The sequence below is a fragment of the Kogia breviceps genome, chromosome 15 (assembly GCF_026419965.1).
Source record: "Kogia breviceps isolate mKogBre1 chromosome 15, mKogBre1 haplotype 1, whole genome shotgun sequence".
Lineage (NCBI taxonomy): Eukaryota > Metazoa > Chordata > Mammalia > Artiodactyla > Physeteridae > Kogia > Kogia breviceps.
Window position 1 is genome coordinate 55,338,791 of NC_081324.1, and position 23,312 is coordinate 55,362,102.

General features: G+C 46.0%; 1 protein-coding gene across 3 annotated transcripts in view; it reads right to left on the reverse strand.

Moving 5' to 3' along the window:
- The window catches only part of LPIN2 (lipin 2), an 81,693-nt gene extending 62,457 nt beyond the window's left edge, over window positions 1-19,236 (reverse strand). The window contains exons 1-3 of one of the 3 annotated variants that reach the window (XM_067015756.1): window positions 17,469-17,559; window positions 16,112-16,305; window positions 15,872-16,012 (exon numbers count right to left, since the gene is read on the reverse strand). Coding sequence is in view for 1 of the 3 variants with exons in the window: in XM_067015755.1 (XP_066871856.1) it covers window positions 17,469-17,474 (6 nt within the window). In the remaining 2 variants the exon portion in view is untranslated. Of the gene's footprint in view, window positions 1-15,871; window positions 16,013-16,111; window positions 16,306-17,468; window positions 17,560-19,125 lie in introns of those variants that run through there. The other 2 variants (XM_067015757.1, XM_067015755.1) reach the window with 2 other exon arrangements.
- Window positions 19,237-23,312: the final 4,076 nt, after the last annotated feature.

A 23,312-nucleotide genomic window follows, 5' to 3' on the forward strand; every position in this document is an offset into this window, starting at 1 on the left:
AACCCAAAAGGAACAGATACGTTTTCTTCAAAACCAAGAGAAATTCTTCTTGATACTACTCTGAGGTTTTCCAAACTTCTGTAGTATAGCCGCTTATTGGAGAATGGCCACCCCATCTACTCAAGTTGCAGTATTTCATTATGTCCTCATACAACCACCAAAACTCTAAACAGCATAGTTAGTGACAATTTCATTTCAGCTGTGAATGAATGAATGATCAAACACAAACAGGTCGTTCTAGGATCAGAGGAGAAAAAACAGGAAGAGTCTCCTGAGGTCAGAAGGCCCAGCTTAAAGTGACTCTACCAACAATAATCTTCTTGAAGGCTTACATTTTACCTTTAAAATTCAACACGTTTTGCATTCTACTTTGAAACATCCATTTTTTAAAATATGAAGAAAAAAAAAGGCTAACTGGTCAAAGTTTTCTTCTACCAAGTTCCAGGGTTAATGTACCATGTTCACTGTACAAATGGCCTAGAATATCCTCAGTGTACTCATCCCAATTTAAGGAGTCTGGGACTAAACAATCTCTGAGCTCTATTTCTCTGACTCTAATGTTTTAGGTCAAACTTTCACCTCATATTTTGAGACCAGAGAGACAATACTGGGTTGTCCGCAGCAGTCAAGCAGCAGTCAAGTGTGGGATCGTTAAGAGCGAAGCTTAAACAGCCCAATTAAGGATCAGAAGAATCATGGCTCGACTTGGGTCCCACATTCTGGACAACACTTCCAATAAAATAAAGCCAAGTGGGAAACCCTCTGCCCTGCTCAGAACCCCCAGGGCAGCAGCCTCACTGGGGTGGGGGTGGGGTGTCTGTGTCATGTTAATCACAACTGTTTCCTTTTAAATGTTTGTCTATTTCTTCTCTCATTTCACCCTCTGAAGAGCAGTTTGCAATGGTCCTGTACCCAGGGTGACACTCAGGGACAACACTCTAAGAAAATAAGCAATTTTCTCTATGAGGGCTGTGTCACCCCACTTTGCTCACACTCTAGAAATCCTGTTGAAACATAAGTCGTTTTATTATCAAATTCAAAAACAGTATATAATTTTAAAAGTGTGGTGCTTTAACCTTTTAGCAACAAATTCTCTGCTATAAACTCACACCTAGCAGAAGCACACAGCGCATCACAACAGGAGTGACACCAAGTACAGGTAACATCAGGAGACACAGGGCTGGGGTTCCCCACTCTGGGTCCACGGGAGATGACTCACAGCACACCAAAGGAAATTACAACAAACGAAGTAATCAAGGACAGATGAGATTATTAACACAATCCGCAGAAGAACAGGAGAAAATGTCACAGATTGTGAGATCAGCATCCTGTAGGGACCCGTGTCAGTCACATTCACATTCCTCGATTCTTAAGAGGCATATCCACTTCTATAGCTGGTTCTGCACAACATTTTTCACTAAAGATTTTCTGGACCATTTGAAAAACTGGTGATGGTGGTTTTAATTATTTTGCTGCTGTGATTTCATCTCGAAAAAATTGCTTACAATTTTCTCTATTTTAAAAATATTGGTAATTAGCTGGTACTCTCCTTCCTGCCGTCTTCCATCTGGATAAACAAATTGCTACGGTAATGCTGAGTAAGTATTCAGAAGCCAAGAACTCAGCAATAATCTCTTGGATATGCAGTTTCTTGGGGAGAATGTAAAAATTCTAGCATATATAAAATTCATACAAATAATAATAAGTATACTAGGATTTCAAAAGACACGTATACAAAGGACAAACTATCAGCAACATCAAGAACCTTTTCACATCTTACATGGAGAAGCCAAGATGTACACCAAGGACTGCTTGACTCCAGAGCCTCTGCTTTTAACCATGTTGTTAGTGTTTAATTCACAACTTGCTTGCTATCATGTTAGCAGGCTTAAAGAAAATACCACCCAAGCAGTTGGGACTATCATTTTAATAAAGAATCATCATGAGTGCGGCTAAGAGCCACCCCACAGGACAGATGGTCTGTAGCCTTAAATGGGCATCCAATGGAGCCTGGAAACCCTGCTTGGTTTCTGTGGTCAGCCTGCTCTCCCATTTTCTGTTTCTTTTTCCAACTTCCATGTTTCTCAACCTGACTGCATTCTCATCACCCTTCCCTCCCATCAGAATATTCAGCATCTCAAATTCCTGTATGCAGGTCACTGTGTTCTTTGGCAAATGAACAGCAAACATAACTAAACCACGTTGCTACGAGAATAACTTAAGGAATTTACTCTTACAATTGGAAGATTCTAGTGCTACATTTAAGTCTGTTACCAGATTTTACTTAACTAGTGAAAGTTAAATTAAAACCAAAAAATCAGAATTGTTAGATTACTGCCTTTCAGAGGCTGAATCTGCCTACTTCAATATAAAGTTCCCGGGCTTCCCTGGTGGCGAAGTGGTTGAGAGTCCGCCTGCCAATGCAGGGGACACGGGTTCGATCCCTGGTCCAGGAAGATCCCACCTGCTGCAGAGCAACTAAGCCCGTGAGCCACAACAACTGAGCCTGTGTGCCTCAACTACTGAAGCCCGCACTCCTAGAGCCCATGCTCCACAGCAAGAGAAGCCACTGCTGTGAGAAGCCCGTGCACCACAGCAAAGAGTAGCCCCCACTCACCACAACTAGAGAAAGCCTGCGCGCAGTACGAAGACCCAACATGGCCAAAAATAAATAAATAAATAAATAATTTAAAATCTCAAATACAATAAATCTAAAAGAATAAAATATCTAGAAATGAAATTAGCCAGAGCTGAACATTTACATATTTAAAATTACAAAACATTGCTAAATTTAAAATGACTAAAATAAATATATATCTTGTGTTCATGGATACAAAGTCTTAATATTGTTGAGATGTCAATACTACCCAAAGCAATCTACAGATTCAATGCAATCCCTATCAAAATCCCAACAGATTTTTTTTTTTTTTTTTTTTTTTGCAGATACAGAAAGTCAATCCTCAAATTGACATGGAATTGCAAGGGGCCAAAACAACCTTGAAAAAGAACAAAGTTCCTGATTCCAAAACTTATTATAAAGCTATGGTAATCAAAACAATGTGGTACTGGCATAAAGATAGACATATACACCAATGGAACAGATTCCACAGTCTAGAAATAAACCCAAATATATATGGCCAATTGTTTTTTGACAAGGGTGCCAAGTCCATTCAATGGGGAAAGAACAGTCTCTTCCACATATGGTTCAGAGACAACTCTGACTCCAGAGCCTTTCCAATTAACCATACCGTTGGTGTTTAATTCACACATACAAAATACCCAATGTATAAGACACTATATATAGAATAATTAACTCAAAATGCATCAAAGACCTAAATAAGAGGTAAAACCATAAAACTTAATGATTCTTAGATATAACACCAAAAACATGAGTAATGAAAGATAAACTGGATTGCATCAATATTTAAAACTTTTTTTCCTTTTTTTTGGCCACACCATGCGGCTTGCAGGATCTCAGTTCCCTGACCAGGGATTGAACCCGGGCCATGGCAGTAAAAGCCCAGAATCCTAACCGCTAAGCAACCAGGGAACTCCCTAAAACTTAGTTCCTTCATCAAAGGACCTTATCAAGAAAGTGAAAAAACAACCTATGGAATGGGAGAAAGGATCTGCAAATCATATATCTAATAAGAGTTTCATGTCCATAATATGTAAAGAACTTTTACAACTCAAAACAGAAGGCAACCCAATTAAAATACGGGCAAAAGACTTGAGTAAGTATCTCTCTGAAGAAAATATACAAATGGCCAATAAGTACATGAAAAGATTGCTCTATATCATTAATCGTCAAAGAAATGCAGATCAAAACCACAATGAAATACCACTTCATACTCACAGATGGCTATTTTTTTAAAAAACCAAATAGAAAAGTGTTGAGGATGGAGAAAAACCTTTCCAGTGTGTGGAGGGTGCAGCACCCCTTACCTCCTCACTCAATGTCAGTGGCAGTTTCTGCAGCTGTGACAATCAAAAATGCCTCCACTGCTTCTGAGTGTCCCCTGGGAGCAAAATTCTTCCAGTTGTGAACCACGTGTTTATCTAGATAGCGTGTGGCCCTGTATTTATACACTGGTTCTGGTTGGAGGTGGGCCAGGCAGGCACACACACAGCTTGGGCTCCGAATTTAGACAGACTGAGTTTTACATTACCGTTCCACCACTTACCAGGTACCCTAACCCGTAACCGTCCTAAGCTTCAGTTTGACCTGAGCCTCATACAACCCCTCCATAGAGCCGACCCCTCCCCAGGGTCACAGCGGTGGCCAGAGAGGACCACTTCCACAGTTCAAGGAAGTGGTGTAACCAAGCAGGACCCTACGGGGCCTTCCCGTGACAGACCCCTCCCCACGTCCTCAGCTGTAGCCCCTCTCTGAAGTACCTAGAGAATGGTATCTGATGCACATTTCCTGAGTTGTTTTTACAGACGCTAAAACCCCCACCAAATGGAAGAAATTAACAATTTGATGACCATGAGACCTACAGGCATCTAAGGATTGATAATGTGACACACCCTGTTACTTTACCATCAACCAAGTTACCTCACCATCAGCCATCAGAGAATTTTGTGCATGAGCTGGGACACCCCTCCCTCATCTTGCCTTTAAAGATGCTTCGCCGAAAGCCATGGGGAGTTTGGGTGTTTTGAGAACAAGCTGCCCTGGACTCCCTGCTTGGCGCCCTGAAATAAACGCTGCACTTGCCTTCACCACGACCCAGTGTCAGTAGATGGGCTTTACTGCGTGTGGGCGAGTGGACCCAAGTTTGGTTCAGTAGCAGTAGCACCTGGAAACTACTAGGTACTTCACAGATATTAGATCCCTTCCTTCTTTCATTAGAAAACAATGTACAGATGACCCCCAGCTTACAATGGTTTGGCCTGTGAATTTTTTACTTTATAATGGTGTGAAAGCAACAAGCATTCAGTAGAAATCCTCCTTCACATTTTGAATTTTGATCCTTTCCCGGCGAGTGATAGGCCTGCCCTACGATCCCCTCTTGTGATGCTGAGCAGAGGCAGCCCCAGCTCCTGGGGGCAAATAACCGATGCACTTACAGCCATTCTGCACCCAGACAACCATTCTGTTTTCCACTTTCAGTGCAGTATTCAATCAGTCACACGAGAGAGTCAACACTTCATATAAAATAGGCTTTGTTAGATGATCCTGCCCAACTGTAGGCTACTGAAGTGTCTGAGCACGTTTAAGGTAGGCTAGGCTAAGCTATGATATTTGGTAGGTGAGGTGTATTAAATGCGTTTTCGATTTAGGATCTTTCCAAATTAGGATGGGTTCATCAGGATGTAACCCCATCGTAAGCCGAGGAAGATCTGTATTGAAAAGCTCTGAGACCTATGCCACATAGGTGCCTAATGGGTGACTGTTAGGCTAGGATCCCTGCCATCAAGGAGCCCATTATTTAGTGAGGGACACAGGAAAGTAAACAAATGACTTATGACCTAATTCCCACTTCAATCAGCAGCTCTTTTTAGCTCTTTGTTTTAGCTTCCCAAACCATTTCCCCGCTCCCTAAGGCCCATCCAAATGAGGTCTACCCTTCAGCCTATTTATGCAAATAGTATGAGTCTAATTCATATTCCAGCCTCAAAGAGCCAAATTAGGACTGACATGGGTGAGAAGAGCCCTAGAGGTATAGGGAAGGGTCTTCAGGTAAAAACTACTAGATCCAGCTACTCCCTGACCCTGTGTCCAAAGCAGACTGCCCTCCCCAAGAGACAAGGAAGGCATCTTCCCCACGCTACCTAATTCTACTCAATGTGAATGCTATTCTTTAATCACTGCTGAGGCTACACAATGAACAATCCCATTTTTGTACCACCGTCCAGCATATTATTAGAACTCTTCTTTTTTTCTGAAAGACCTACCTTTAAATTAAATTTAAGTGCTACACAGGATAAAACCCAGAATCATTACTATGCAGCCACAACTCTTAAACAGTACAAAAGTATGATTCATTTCTCTGACATGCCTGATGTTACTCTGAATGACTTCTGGCTATTTCCAAAAACCTAACCTACCTTGAAGGGTAAAGATCTTCCACCATTGAGCATAAAAGGATATATTTCAAGACTGAAGCAATTTAAAAAGGAAGGAGTGTTCAAAATGTTTTTCATAATAACAGCGTCACTGAAATGCATATATTGCCACTGAAGTGGGCAAAGTACAATTTGATTGCATACGTTTTTAGTCATATTCCTTCAGAGAGACATTTTTTTATAGGAGTACGAACAGATTCCTTATTACCCATTTGTAATGGAGTACAAAACTGAAGAACTTAAGGTAAATTAGATCTTAGGGGTAAACTTCAGACTTATTAATAACAGAAGCATCTGTAATTTAAACAGCAGTATTTTTCATCATGAATAATGTCCATCAATTATCACCATCCATCACTCCCACCTCAGCAGGCAGCATGAGACTGCAGAAAAGAAATGACTATTTGCTCACATCCCAGAACAGTATGTACATATGCATGTATCTATTCAGCAAGAATCACGCACACACACCCCAGAACAACAGAATCACACCCCATTCCCCCTCCCCACCACTTGGTTTTACAGAGACCTTTCCACCGGCACCAAGTTCTCTACATTTGCCAGGACCTCCAAGGCTGATTGTAAACCTCTGCGTAAGAGGTGTCAGATTCAATACTTCATGAATACGCACACTTGGATTTTGGAGGCTTGTATTTCTGTAAACTTAACTCAACTTCAAAGGAGTGTTAGTGAGGTCAAAGCTCAGCCCTCGCCTTCGAGACACTATCCGAGTGTGAAGCCCTGTGCCAGAACAGCTCTCACTTGGTGTCAGGGAGCTGCAATGGGATCAGGGGCCATGGTGCCTCAGTTCTAGTTAAGAGGTGACTTCTGCCGCATAACAGTTCGACCAGCCTCTCCCACTGCATCGATCACCTCTTAACTCCAGTAGCAGAGAGGAGGGACTTCCCTCATTACTAGCAGCACACTAATTAAACAAACAAGAAAAAAAACAAGCACCAACCCATCAGCTTACTTAACTGATGTCATAGAAGTGACCAGGAGAATTCCTCAGCTCCTGTAACACACAGTTCCAAACTGTGCATGGGAGCATTGCACAGCCAAACTCTAGGCTCCCTTGCATTTAACTCTCAGGAATGCAGCCCCCAGTTTCTCAGAGGGAAGTCTTCTAGATCAGGAAGCACAAATCCACCGCTTTCTACTCTTCTTTCTGGAACTGCCTGGGACTACCTGTCTCAGTTAGAAAGCACGTGGCGACCACAAGTTTGGGAGGCAGGGACGTGAACTCCCTCCCAGGTGGCCACCCAGCTCCGCGCATCCCAGACCACGGCTGCAGAGGGGCCCAGGGGCCTGGGCGAGGCTGTGGACCTGGGCAAGTCTTCCAGCAATGACAGTGAAAACACACACAGCTCCAACTTCATGCTGGACCGTGCACAGTGCCTCCCGGGGCCCCAGTAGTTTTCAGACGTGTTAGGAGGGGGACATCCCTCTCGGGGCTCTGGGTGGACACTTGGGTGGATAAAGGATACGGGAGCAGCTGTGTCGCTGCTGCCAGCACCACCCGACACGCACATCACTGAGTGGTGCCCTAGTGTCACACAGCTCCGCAAACAGACACCAGGTTAGGCTGCGCCGGCGGGGGCTCACGAGCTGACCTGCACACGAGCTCCTGCAAAATGATAGAGAAGGACTTCCAAGAGCAACAGCGAGTCAGTGAGGCAACATTTGTAATGTTGGAAAATAAAGCCCGTTTCAAACATCGATCTGTTTAAAAGCAGCATCTACTCTGATGTGCTGTTCACTGTTCGATTCTGAGCTGGGATCAAGCCATGAACTTGGCTGACAAGGTACCTCCCCTCCCAGCACTTAGATTCTAATTCTAAGGAGAGAAAGAGGCAACAAATGAAAAACACAATTCTAGACTGGGATAACTATCATGAAGGAAGTGAAAGAGTATATGGGAGGAAGGGCAGGAGGGGTGACTTCAGGTAAAAGCCACACCTGGAAAAGAAACAGAGCACAGCTAACATGGGAACCAGCGCATCAGGACCTGGCTGATGGTGTTCACTTAACTACGCCGGGGCAGACTCAGGATTCATGTTCTCACAAGACACTGCTGCTGTTCTTTCTTTAGGCATTTTGCCAACCTGCAAATTACTTTAGAAACAAAGCCAGAGTAGAAAATGAGGTGACTCAGATACTATGTTATAAAACATTCAGGAAACCAGTGGAAATTTTAGCAGTCACACAGTCTGAACAAAAATCTCCAGTTGTAATCTAAAAATTGCCTCCTGAGAGTTGCTTTCTGATCTTTGGTGAAGACAGATGGGGCTAAAAGCATCTTTTAAAATGTTATAATAACTAGACATTCTGTTGACACAGAGGATGTTACACACTTTATCTTCATTCCCTCTTGAAACTCACCGTTAGGAGCTGAACTGTGCCCCCAGAGTAAGTTGAAGTTCTCACCCTCAATGCCTCAGCATGCGACCTTATTTGAAAATAGGATCTTTACAGAGGTAACTGAGTTTAAATGAGGTCATTAGGGTGGGCCCTAAACGAATGACTGGCTCCCTTATAAAAAGGGGATATCTGGACAAAGACAGACAGACAGACAGACACACACACACACACACACACACACGGGGAGAACGCTGCGAGAACATGAGATAGTGCTCAAGGTGCTGCCACCTACAAGGAATGCCCAATGTCGCCAGCTAACCGAGAGTGGCCCTCAAGGAACCAACCCCACTGACACCTCGATCTCAGACTTGCCGCCTCCAGAACTTTGAGACAACACATTTCTGTTATTTAATCCATCCGTTTGTGGCACTTTGTGATGGTGGCCATAGCGAACGAATCCACTCACCAACACAACAGGAAAGAAATGTAAACAGGAGTAACTGTTAAGTACAAGGAGAAAGTTTAGAGGAAATGGAAGAGGTCAAGTTTTTTAAAGATGAAAGACGGATGGAGAAAAAAAGGAGGACTAGACAGGAAGTGTTCAAAAGCCCTCCTGCGTGGAGAGATGTCAAAAACCATGACAACTCTAAGAAAATTTCTGAGTCAAAGCCACAATTTTCCAAATTGAACGTTCCCACGAGGCCCAGCACAGCGGAGAAGCGGCAGCCGCCCTGCTGAGCTCCGCAGAAGGCGGTCACGATGGGAGGAGCCGTGGACGGTGTCCAGGGCCCCGCTGTGTCCCAGAGGGAAAGGTTCAGAGACACCGTGCAGGGCTTGGGCAGAGGATGTGTGGCTGCAGGGAGCTCTGCGGGGATGAAGCCACACAGGCCAAGGGGCGCCCACCACCCTGCGTGTCCTCCTGGCCTCTGACCCACCGAGACCAGCGGACAGACCCGCTCGCAAGCCACCAGGGCGGGGCCCCGGATCCCCATCACACCCATCCCAGCGTGGCCACCACCAGGGCTGGGATCATGAAGCAAGCAGCTCCCTGGAGGCTTACCGAGGAGAAAGAGCAGGCGAGAGCACCCGGATAGGGGAGAGGACAGGAAGAGGGGTGGGGAGGGGGAGACAGGGGCATTTAAAAGTTTGGGACTCTGCAACAGTAACAATTCAAAATTCTAAAGGAAAAGTATTTCCACTCTAGCATTCTACAGCCAGCCTCCCGATGAAGGACGAGGCTAGAACACATTTCCAGATGCGTAAACCTTATGGACTCGCCCTCCAGTGAAGCCTTCCTCCACGCCCAGCGGGACCAGGAGGCAGAAGGAGAAGTGGGAAACAGACCCGACACAGGGACCCAAGGCAGGCGAGGGTCACAGAGACCAGGCGAGGGGTCTGGAGCTCTGTCGGTAATCGGAAATCGGGGGCCTGACACACAAGCCAACACAACAACTAACAAGCATGGAATCCAGCCCCACAAGAAACAGGTAAAAGAGTTGAAGGAGTTGCTTCTAAGAAGCAGTCAACAGCCCTAAGGAAGAGACTCTGGTGCTTTTCACTGCATACCTCAAAGTCCCATGTGAATTTTTAAACTTTACATTAAAAAAAAAAAAACTTTAAAATGTTTTAAGATGAAAAGCATTACTATGTGATGCAGCCTTATAAAATGAATCTTATTCACAGGAATGAAAACTACTAAAGAAAAGAAAAATAAACACCAAACAAATATGAGCACTGTGGGGCTTTGTTTTGTTCTGCTTTTAATGAGGAAAAGCTCTTTTCCAACTCTCAACATCAGCCCCTGTGGTCCATTTGAGATTTAGGTATCTCTCATTAACAAGACAAAACAAATGAACCAGGAAATTTAAGTATAGCAAAGTTCGGACTTCCCTGGTGGCACAGCAGTAAACAATCTGCCTGCCAAGACAGGGGACATGTGTTCAAGCCCTGATCTGGGAAGATCCCATATGTCACGGAGCAACTAAGTCCATGCACCACAATTACTGGGCCTGCACGCTAGAGCCCGCGAGCCACAACTACTGAGCCCATGTGCCACAACTACTGAAGCCCGCGTGCCTAGAGCCTGTGCTCCACAAGAGAAACCACCGCAATGAGAAGCCTGAGCACCGCAACAAAGAGGAGCCCCAGCTCACCACAACTGGAGAAAGCCTGCGTGCAGCAACGAAGACCCAACGCAACCATAAATAAATAAATAAATAAATAATAAATTTATTAAATAAATAAATACAGCAAAGTTCCTATCAAGTTATCTAGTTGATTCACTTGAAGCAGGGAAATGTCCCAACACAAAAGCACTTTTCCATTCTATTGCAAGGATATCAGCAAAAGATTTAGCCAACATTTAAAAGGATGACATTCAGCAGATGAAAAAAAAGATCAGCTACCATAACAATACAGGTCTATTAGTATTTTTCAACTAGTAGAGGATAAAATTTCATGTAGCTTTATAATCTAAGGAAATTTTAATGAAAATGATTAGAGCTTGCAGAAAAATGTCAACTACTTAGACACGTTATAAACTAGTCAGCAAGAGAATTTTTTTCTTTTAGTTAAGTGTTCACCTGCACTATATATACCAGGTATATAAGACAGCTCTGTTTTCTAGATACTACAAAAATAAGGCTCTACCTGCAGCCCTGGACAACAAAACTTATACAGCCAGAGATAAAATGACAGCAAAAATCACAAGGCTTAAATCTGTAAACATACATAGTGCCTAAGACACATACAAAACTGCTAAATTACGAAAATATATTTCCTATTTTGACACCATGAAGATAAACGTTCTGGGTCAAGGAAGAAGTTTCAAGTACAGAAAGCAATATTTTTGAGACATAAACATCTTTCAACTGAATGTCATATTCTCATGCTAAAAATGTAAGCACAGAAGCTCTCTCCCAGATGCTTCCTTTGCTTCCTTTCAATCCCCATGTACAGTACTCCTTTCTCAATCCCTCCCCGCACAGCTTGGAGCAGCAAAATGTCCTAACACAAAAGCCCCTTTTCCATTCTATGGCAAGAATATCAGCATACCCCTACAAGAATACAAGCTACTTCAGGGCAAGGCGGCTGGCTGTTCTACTCACCTTTCTGCCCTTTGCCCTGAGCCTCTAGACACTGGTGTCCCTTGTCCAGTTAGAGCTCCCAGCCTGCCACCCTGCCTCTGTTCCTCAGGGTGGCTTGAGGCTCTGGTTTACCACACAACCTCCTCTAATCCTCAGAATCAGCCCAGCAGAAGGTACTGCTGTGGTCTCCACATTACAAACGAGACAACTGAGTAAACTGAACACCAAAAGTGTGTTCAAGGACTTGGAAAATTCCTGAAGGTCTATGAATGTATTTCTGTTTTAATGGGAAGTTCCCCTGCACTTAGCAACTGATAAATCCCAAGTCATTAATTTATTCACAGTAAATAAAACACCATTAAAGCTCCATTAGAGGACTTCCCTGGTGGCGCAGTGGTGAAGAATCTGCCTGTCAACGTAGGGGCCAAAGGTTAGATCCCTGGTCCGGGAAGATCCCACACGCTGCAGAGCAACTAAGCCCGTGCGCCACAACTACGGAGCCTGCGCTCTAGAGCTCATGTGCCACAACTACTAAGCCTGTGTGCCACAACTACTGAAGCCTGTGTACCTAGAGCCCATGCTCTGCAACGAGAAGCCACTGCAATGAGAGAAGCCCGCAACGAAGAGTAGCCCCCGCTTGCTCAACTACAGAAAGCCCATGTGCAGCAACGACAACCCACCGCAGCCAAACAAAACAAAACAAAACCTCCATTAGGATCTTTCTGCAGACGTAGTTGGCAAGTGAGTCAAACGATACAGTGACAAGAGCACCAGTTCACAAAAACTCAAACTCAGGTACTCAACAACATTAGGGGTTTCAGCCAGCTGCCCCCATGGGTGGGTGGAGGGGGGAACAAGGCTCCTATACGGAGGAGGAGGCTGGAAGCTCCGTCCAAGTCTGGAATGTTGGACCTCGGTGCTGCTACGCGTGGTCCAGTCCCAGGTAACCAGGAGTCACAGAGGATGCTCCTCAAATCAGCAGTCAAAGGTACCTGGGAAGATCCTTCAAGAGGGGGTGGGTTTGGATTCTGACAAACTATGTCGCTGAGCCCAGTTCTCCTTCTCAACACTAAGCAGAACCACCTTCCTCTCAGACTCAGCTGACAGCAATATTTAGCCAGCGTTTAGGGGCCCCGTTTTAAACCCTCTGTCCTGACTTATCATAGCGATGTGATCACGCTGTGGAAGCGGGTAGAGGGAAATCAGCTTCACATCATCCAGCTCGTTCCAGAGCTGCCCGGGGCGGGGGGCGGGGCGCAGGGGGAGCACCACCTCCACTGTTCTCTCCGCTGGCTTTTCTCGCCCTGGCAGTTCGTTTTGCACATATAAATGATTCAGAGAAACCCAAGCCTCCTATACAGCAGGTGCTATCTTTCTAGGAATTTATAGATGCTGACATTAAGAGTAAGTTCTCCAGGTCCACCTAATCAAGTCAAAACAAAACCCTAAAATTGATGTCAAGCAGACGCAGGAGAATTCTTACGGTCCTTGGGCAGCTTGGTGGTGATGGAGCCAGGGCAATGCCACCGCAAAGCTGTGAGCCTTCAGCAAAGCTCTTTCAGCCCCACCGGCATCACCTAGAAAATGGGACTACTATCTCCATCTTGCAGGGTCATTGTGGCTCTTGAGATAATTTGTGTAAACCACAAGGCCTCACCCAAAGAAAGTGTTCAATCATGTAACTGCAACAGTAATGACAACCTTTTCACAAACATTAAACACCTCCTAGAAATGTAGTGTTCCTAAAAAGTAGGCATCAGCACCATTTTACAGAGGAAGAGTCTCAGTAGCCATCTTTTAAAGACCCCCAAATTCCAAATTCTTACTTTTCAAATAACATTACTTAGGCAAGTTTTTTTAATTGGTTGAGCCAGTTAGAAAACCCTACAACAAAAGATCAGTCCTTTCTCAAAAGGTGTTTGTTTAATACACATTTTAAATTATAAAACAGAGAGCTTTCTCTCTTAAGTGATACTTCCCTGAATAAGGCCTGTTTCTGTGTAGTTTGTATGTAGAGATGTTATGACTATTAACGTTATTCGAAATTCATCCAAAAAACTGTTGAAATTTTAAAGAAATACAATATGTGGGCAGATGCTTTGGAATGTTTTACAAAGAAAAAAATAATTACACGTAGAATCCTAAAGAAGCAAAAAGTATATTCACACAGAATCTTAAAGGAAACAAAAAGTATATTCCCTACGGGTCTGCTGTAAGCCCAAGCATTCCCTGACTTATGCTGGTTCAGAAAAAGACGCATCACTTTACAAGGATCACAGACCTACGACTCCAACCTTTGGGGGAAGTACCATATCACATCAGGGAGCAGCAACTCAGATTTCTTAATTCACATGAACTGCCTGATGGTTCTGCTGTCTCACAGTTGATAACAATACAAAATCACACAATAAAATTAACAGATGACTTATATTGAATAGCTCCTACCTTTCAAGGGCCTCTCTTTTAGAATGAATGAAACAGCACGTCTCTAGTACAGCAGGACACACCTATCTTGCCGGGAGCCAGAAATGTCACATCATCATGAACTGAACAGATGAGAACCATCCTGGCCATTGTACAACTCCTGTTTGTTTATTCAGAGGTAGAAAAAAGGCTTTTAGGTAGATTTCAATTCCAGATTAACCAATGAACTTTTTTGTTTATAATTATGATACTTTTCCTATAAAAAAGAAAACATCTTACTATAGATTTAAAAACAGATGGGATAAACCCTCCCTTCCATTATATTTCAGAAATAGGTAAATGCAGAAATTCAATGAGTCACTAAAGGTGTAACTTGGTACCATACACCTATCTTCCTTCTTGCAGGAAAGTCACTAGTTCCAGCCTTAGAGTTTCTGAAGGATGCTTTCCTCATCCTCAGCTTCTCCTCTTTGTCTATAACTACTTAATTATAACCACCAAAACCAAATAATTTTTAAACCTAGATAATGGTACCTCTTCTCTTTGAAATATTAGGGACTTCGATCATGTTTCTTAAACTTTTCAAATCCATGTTCCTTTATACTCCCTATATTGTTACAGAAAACGTACAACAACTAAATTAACAAATGACCAAAAAGTTAAAAATCAAAACAATAGGAGAAAGCACAACAGATCTTCAAAGCCCCCAGTGCCCTGCAAGTACCAGGTCTGCACAGCCACTTGGGCTCCCTCCGATTCCTCCTGCTCATCGACCTGGGAGGGCCCGACCCTTCCCCTCTTTCCCCTTCAAGGGGACTTTTAAATCTACAGATCAGTCCCCACAACCGTCCCCCAACAGTGCCCATGTTTAAATGTTCCTCCGCCTACTCAAGCTGTCCTTTCTCTACTGGAATCTGACAAACCTTTAAGGCTGGCTTCTTATTCCACCCAACACTATCTCTCTCTCCTACTCCCGCCCTCGGTTGAACATTTACAGAGCGAAGGAGGCAAAGTGGCCGCAGGGAGTGTCTGAAAATTAAGGAGACAGCCGTTATTTCCTCTAATCCTGGTTAAGGCTAGAGGAAAGCCACAGGTGACCTGAGAGCAAACACAATGTAGCACAGAACAAGCAAAACAGCAACCATATCAACACGTGTGAAGGGTTTGCCTCCTGCAGTTGATCAAGGGAAGTGAGTCTTGAGGATTAAATACAGGTGGACACGGTTGGGAAAAAACTGAACTGAGAGCACAGAGAAACTCAAATTTGCTAAAATAGGCGAGAACAGACCATTGAAGATTCATGAACAGGAAAGATGAAAAAGATGCTTGAAGTTGAAAACAACTTAGAATTTGTGGACCACTTTGAATTGTACTTATACTCTGCCTGGTTGAAAAAAAAAAAGTTGAAACGGTTCAGACAAATTTACCTATAACTAAACAATAAAGTTAAGGGAATTGGTACAAAAAGTAAATAAGGATATGAAATGAAATAAAGGCAACAAACGCAGTTACTGTTCATAAAGTTAACTATAAAAGTAAAGACTTTCGAAACTGTCCAAATATGCCAAAAAGTCAGATAAAGGCAATCCACCAGCTACCCAGACACTATAAGGAGTGCTTTTCTGTAAGCCAATGTTTCTCCTCCAAAGAAGTAGGAAAGCCTTACTTGGATAGTTCATTTTTAAAATATATGACACTGCAGATCGACACAAACACGGCATAATAAAGTTCTAAATTCTGAGATTACAAAAACAGGCAGCACATTCCAAATGGCTTTTTAAAAGATCACTTTCTAGTTCCCCCCATACATTTATGTAGTCTCCCAAATTATACATTTGACCTAAATAATCTAAAAATAATTTTCAAAGGTCCCACTGCTAACAACACATAAACCCCTTGCCTTTTGGCCACGCCCTCCTTGTACAGACCTGCAGGATCTGATGCTGCAACCGCAGCGCCACACTTTACAAGGGAAAATGATCTCTGGCTCCTTTCTCCTTATTTCTTTGTAGCAATTTTAACACCAATCTAACTGACAAACAGCAGCACCGAAACTTAGCATTCAAAGCCTTTAAAGGGAAAAGATTCTAATCAGTGAATCAAATAAGAAAAAATGTGTACTATATCATCATTCTAATCCCAAAGTCACACTAAGGGCTTTATCTTACATGGCAGCACGGTTTATCTCCCAGTGGATTCTTTTTTCCTTCTCCTTCCCTCTTGATAGAATGGAAACTTCGGGCAGAATCCTCCAGTCCCAGGGTTCCACAGCAGGGCCAGATCACCTGGGCCCAGCTTCCTATTGTCAGTCAGGGCGGCTGAGAGGGGCACCGCAGAGGCTGGAGCGGCCACACAGCACAGGCTGCCACAGACGCACAGAGACACCAAGTGATTTCATCTGGACCCGGGGGTGAGCAACTTCTCCATTATTATCCTAGACTACAGGACCCCACACATGCAAAGTGTTTAGTGGTAGTAACAGTGTGTTACTAAAATAAAGAATCAAGCCCAAGGCAGGGAAGGTGGATTCCAAAAATCAGAGCTAATAGCCAGCAAAGTCACCAAGACGACTTCTTATTCAAATACCATATTATCGGGCTTCCCTGGTGGCGCAGTGGTTGAGAATCCGCCTGCCGATGCAGGGGACATGGGTTCGTGCCCCGGTCCAGGAAGATCCCACATGCCGTGGAGCAGCTGGGCCCATGAGCCATGGCCGCTGAGCCTGCGCGTCCGGAGCCTGTGCTCCTCAACGGGAGAGGCCACAACAGCGAGAAGCCCGCGTATCAAAAAAAAAAACCATATTACCAAAATATAGCAATAAAGCTTACTGCTCCAGCCTGTGGGAACTATCCTCAAAGTTTTAGTAAGACATCATTTATATAGGATTCTGCCAACTGATGGCTCTGCTTGCCAACCTGTGAGCTGTCTCATCATAAAGAATGCAAATGAGAGGTCAGAGAACTCTGGGGCTCAGCCAGAAAGAAAACTTACTTCTAAATGAAGGGAATAAGACAGATCAAAACAGGCTTTCAAAATAAAGGTCCCAAACCACTGCCCAGCGATTGATGAGAAAGTCAATATGTACACACATACACACGCAGTGACAGCCGCTGGGGTAACATCAAAAAGGAAAGGATTTAAATTAAAGACAGGCAGACTTAACTCAGACTTATAGGGAAACTTCCGGACAGGTTGCTAAGCACCCACGGGAGGCAGCTCATTCTGCCTCCTAACAAGACAAAGCTTCCAGCCCGGTGTCCCCGCGCTGTCACATATGAGGAAATGAGTACATGAAGATGCACACCCAGGAGAAATAGCTGTCCACACAGAGAACCAAGCTATATTTAAACTCGATATTAATATTTAAACTAAACATTGCAAAATGTTCACTGTAATGCTCGTCAGCTTAATTTAACCTTTTACCACCTCTAGTGAGTGGTAATGCCAGGATTATTCATCCAGAGCTCACAATTCAGGACAGCTGAGTGAACTGGCTCTCAGGTCACACTGCCTGCTGCTTCCTACCTTCATTCTACAGACCTCCGCAGGGGTCTCTTCTAAAAGCTGGCTCTGCGCTGGTGCCGGCAGCTACGAGTCTGGCCTTCAAGGACTCGGTCTAGCGCAGGAGACAACACAGTCAGTAACCGAAACATGACAATCCAAGTGATGAGTACCTTTTATGGCAATGTAACAATGAAGGACACGGAGCCCCAGCTGACCCTATTATTTGCTTCTTACCAGTGGCTTCACTACAGTTTTGGAGAGCTCTCCAATGCTCCCATTTCCTGTTCCTCCAAAACAAAGCTTCTCTGTTGGTTCTCAACCATGCCATCAAACAATAGAACCGACCGTCTCATTCGACAGCCATCACCACCCACATCTGGGCCTGGAGATACCTGATACATCACGACCACATCTAAGTGGAGGGAAGCAGCCACCCACACCATCCAATGCTCTTCCACACGTGGCCTTGGGCCTGCTTCTCAAACTCTGGCTGAGTATGGCCTGAGGGTAACTGCCCTTCAGGCAAAGAGGATGCTGCACTGGGGGACCAGACGCCGAGGGCTACATTACTCGAATCCTTCCCCCGCCCCTCCCACCTCTGCTACACCTGCCACACTTTTCAATCTGAAACAGCTGAGAACCATCAGTATCAAACCATCAACATATAAGTCATTAGGGGGTCACTAACTAACTTGTAAATTCTTCAAAATATATTTCAAAACTGACTCTGTGTTGTTCAAAGCATTACAAACTAGCCAGGCCAAGTTTTAATAACCAGTAGCGTTTACCAAGCATCTTTAACAGGGCCTGGCGTGACACCAAGGCAAGAGACGCTTTTTCATTAGGGAAAAGGAAGAAAAAAAAAAAGTATGGAAAAATACTCCCCAAACGTACATTTTAAATTAGCCTAGAGGTTTGTTAAGTAATTCTTAACATTTCCAAATATTCAGAGTTCCAACACTTTCTGAAAGGAAGGATGATCTTTCTGGTCCTGTTTTTCTTAAGTGTGCCTTCCAAACGACATCCCTAGTTTTCAATTGAGAACAGTCTCCGTTTGTCCGGGCGCGGGGAGAAACGATGACCCGCGGGGATAGAAGTTGAGAGAGCAGCCCTCAACATCAACTGTACCTTAACACGTTCGACACAGATGAAGATGTGCTGAGGGGAGGGGGTTTGGGAGGATAAAAACTACTCACACTGGGGATCCGGTCTACAGCCCTGAGGCGGAGACGCCGGGCAAACGAACGGCCGCAGAGAAATAACTGCAACTTCCCGGGGCCCCGCCGCGAAGCGTATCACGTGCCGGGCCCCCTCCCCCAGGCCCGGGGGCTGGATGGAAACGCGGCCTCCGGCGGCGCTTTCCTCGCCGGGACCCGCTGGGCCGAGAGTCTCCGGGGCCGCAGCTCCAGCTTCAGCGCCGCAGAGCCGGGAAGAGGGGGTCCGAAGTGACCCTCCGCTCGCGCGGCGGGGGCACCAAATTTTTCAGAGTCTCCCCGCCCGCCGCGACCCCCGAGCCCGCCCCGCGAGTCCGTGTTTCTAGATGACGCCGGCGGCGGGGCGCGGGCAGGGGGCTCGGCCCGCGCGGGCCCGAGGGTCCCGGCCTCTGCCGGGTGGCCCGGCACCCGCGCCGCGCTGGAGACCCCGCCGCCGAGGACCCCGACCCGGCGACCCCGCTTACCTGCAGCGACTCTGCTCCCGCCCCGCGCCGGCGCCCGCAGGCGGCCGAGGGCAAGCAGCGGCCGAACGGCGACGATGAGGACCTGCCCGGCTGGGCGCGCTCGCGGGCAGCCGAGGAGGCGGGGCCGGCCGGGGGCGCGCGCGGGGCCCGGGCGCCCGCCGCCGCCGCTGCCTCGGGAGCCGCTTGGGCCGCAGACGAGCCGGGCGGCCCTCATGAATGGGACACGGCGCGGCGCGGCGGTGACGGCGGTGGCGGCGGCGGCAGCGGGCGGGCGGTGCGCAGGCCCCTCCCCGCCACGTGACGCCGCGCTCCGCCGCCAGCTCCCTGCCGCGCGCCGCGCGACGGACTCCCTCCTGCTCAGCCGCCCCGCGCGCCGCCGCGCTGCCCATCTCCTGCGCTCCCGGGAAGGCCCCGGCCTTTCGCGGGCTTGCGGCAACCCGAACGTTACTTTTCCACAATCAAGTTTCTTCTGGTCCCCATGGCAACCCGGCGGCGGGTCACGTGGAACTTAGAGCCCAATTACGGAAAAAGAATAAATATTAAAGTGCAAAAAATGTTCACGGCATGAATGTTTTATAATCCACTTTTGATCACCAGTAGCGCATCTGCTTCTTTGCTTACTTTCTCTCCCCCACCCCAAATCCTACTACACATCCCCTTTAAAAAATATACTGTTTAAAGAAATGTATTGCCAGGGCTGTATATTGTTGCACACTGGTTTTGATCTCTTTGCTGCCTTTTCCGCTATTGAAACTTACGGATGGAAGTACATGTGTTCCTTCCAAATGCCATTAATTTCTCAATACGCGTCCTGTGGATGATGCCTTTCGGGATACTGAAAAATAGGCATTTATATAAAGCTCCTGCGTGCCGAGTCAGCCGCAGCACAGTCTCTTCCCAGAGATGGACTGTGGTGTGACTGGGCTGTGCTGCGACAGGGGGACCAGCGCCCTGTTATAGGGGCCCCTGGGCTGGTTCTGCAGAAGGAACCCAGGCAACCACTTCCTCATCCAAGTTCCTTCTGCCTTTCTCAAGCATTCAGCCAAGCTTTGCCCCATCCTTAACCAAGGCCCAGGGGAAACGAAGGTGGTTTCCTCGGCCCAAGGTCACTAGTAGAATTTTCCTCTTCGGTGCCTTTCACCTGGCTTCACGAGAAGACAAGGACTGGACTTTCCCCTCCACATTTCAGAGCATTTCACTCTGCTCTGGAGAAGTGGCATTAAAGCGAGAAAAATAGCTGGATCCTCAGTTTCTACGTCAATAGAATGGAAACAGTAATGACTTTCCCACGAGATTGTCTTGAGGACTGCACACCATTACATGTAAAGTGCCTAATTTAGCTTAGCGTCTGGGACCCAAGCGTGCTGTTGCTGTTTGCTTTTTTTTTTTTTTTTTTCTTTCCATTTTTCCCACTTGGATTTTTCCTGTTTCTTTCAGGCTATTTTCACTACCTCCTGCCTTGGGAAGGAACTATTCTGCTAGGCTTCCTTCCTTCCTTTCATCATTCAGGAAGCCTTAGACATCCTCCCTTCCTCCAAACCCATCTGAGATTTGATCCCTCATCTGAATGATTGGTTCAGGTGTCTACGATTTCCAAATTCTCTGGTGTCTACCTGCTTTACACGACCCCCTAAGCAAAAAAGACTCATGAAATACGTGTTGCACGATAGGCCTTCACTTCCTTCCCCTGACACCTAAGAAGTGTGTGGGGAGCCCCGGATTCCCACTGAGTCCACTGGAATGTAGGGGGAAGGAAGCTCTTCCTTCACCTGTGGTGACCACACCCCCTTCCGCTCTGTGGGAGGAACCTCACCTGCCAGTTGTCCCTTCCCTCAACTCTGGACTCACCCCTCAGTTAGCAGGCTCAGGCGTCTCCCACCAGGGAGCAGCGAGGGGCACGGGGTGGAGGAGAAGCAGGAGAAGAAGTAGCAGACCTTGTTGTCCCTAGGCCATCAATTTTTCTGCCAGCTTCGCTCCCCAGCCAAGTTCCCTGGAAAGAGGAGGCTCCCCTTTTTCATTTCTTCACAGCCTTCATTTCTCCTCTGCCCCTGACACTCCTCAGGCCAGCGTCACCAACAAACTTCTGGTTGCCAAATGCTGTGGACCCTTTCAGGCCCTCCCTCACAATCTCTAGAATAAGATGCTATTGACCACGATTTCTTCTGGAAACTCCCTCCTCCTCACATCAGCAAGAACCCAGAGGGCCCCATGCCTGTGTTCAGAGGCTTTAGACACCTCCACCAGCATGGCCCGTGTTGACCCCAAATTCAGGTCCATTGTGTTTGCTTCTTCAAACCTGCTCCTCCTGAATCTCCTATGTTGGCTAATTGCACCATCATCCATGTACTCATCTTTGCCAGAAACCTAGGAAGGAGTCTCATTTCCTTCCTCTCCCCTGCCGTGTCCACCACGTCTTGTCATTTCTACTCTCCAAAGCCCTCTGCAGAGCTACCATGTTGGCCGCCTTCAAGGGCATCCACAGCTCCACAGCATGAGGCCTCATCCTCTAGCCATCAGGCCCACCCTCACCACATCTCTGAGGGTCCACTGGGGGCATATTCAAGTTGGTCTCTCTGCTCAGTTCCTGAGCAGTTCTAACACCCTCCACCCTGAATTGCAGATCTGACCGTGGCACCAGTTATCGGCAATCCACTGCCTAGGGGAAAAAGCCCAAGTTCCCTAGCAGGGCATCTAGGGTGCTCTTCTCCTCTCCATTCTTCTGTCCTGCTCCTTCTAGCTGGTGTGCGTTAGCCATCCCTTTTGAACCAGGCTAGGGTTTTTTGTTGTTGGTTTTTTTTTTTTTTGGCTGCACCGGGTCTTTGTTGCTGCACACAGGCTTTCTCTAGTTGAGGTGCGCAGGCTTCTCATTGCGGTGGCTTCTCTTGTTGCACTGCACAGGCTCTAGGCACATGGGCTTCAGTAGTTGTGGCACAAGGGCTTAGTAGTTGTGGCTCGTGGGCTCTAGAGCACAGACTCAGTAGTTGTGGTGCACGGGCCTAGTTGCTCCACGGCATGTGGGATCTTCCTGGACCAGGGCTCAAACCCGTGTCCCCTGCATTGGCAGGTGGATTTTTAACCACTGTGCCACCAGGGAAGCCCCGGGCTAGTTTTTAAAATACGAACTTCCATTTTTCTCCATACATTTCCTCCCCTCTCTCCCCGCCCCCCCTCTCTAAGTCAGGAGGGAGAGGGCTGGTGAGAAGGGGTTTCTTTGAGGGAATCCGGAAGAGTGAAGGATTTTCCCTGGAATAAGAATCCAGTCTCCCAAGCCTGGAGTTGTAAGGGAGGTGGTCCTATGCCTCTGTCTGGCAGCTCCCAGGGGAGGGGATTAAGTCGTAGAGAAATAACTTTGTTGTTCCTAGTTTTTGCATCTCTTCTATGAGAACACAGGCTAGATAGCATTTTCTGAGCCATCACTCCTCAGCTTCCTAGTAATTCTAACTACAAAGCTATGAGGTAGCTGCTATTGTTAATACCAATTTATTGATGAAGGCACAGAGAGGTTAAGTGACTTGCCTCAGGCCTCACAGCTAGTAAGCTGAGATCCTGGGCTTCATCCCCAGGCCTGCTTGTTTTTAATCACCTTTCTGCCATCTTCTGTTAGTTTCCTCTACTGTCCTACCCCAGTCAGCATCTCTTTTTCTCACGCTACCAGTCCACCTTGTACAGATCACAACTATAGTGCTTATTCCAAATATAGTAGGTGTCCAATAAATATATGATGAAAAATAAAAGAGGATTTCCATTTCTAGTGATATGCTCGGCTGGGTGTCTGGACTAACTCTTCCACTGAAAAGAACAACAAAAATACTGGGTAAAATATTAAAAATATATTCTGGAAGGTATCCAAAAACTGGCAAGAAGTTATGAAATAGTCCTAGGACAGAGTAGAGGCCAGAACCCAGGAGAGGTAAGCAGAGGCCAAAGTCAGCTTTTGCCTGGAAGGTATTTGCTGAATCTAGTGAATCTGAATATTGGTTTTTGCAGCCTTGGGAGTCTTGGGGACAAAAGTAAAAGCATAGGGTCTGCTTTAAGCGGAGAGTTTCATGGGAGACCTAATAAAGGTGGGACCCCAAGTGCAAAATCATAGAGTAAGGAAAAAATTAATTTTGAACCCACCCAGAAACCTTACTAATTGGTCATAGATCGAGCCATAAAGCAAGTCTCAACAAATTTTGAAAATTTCA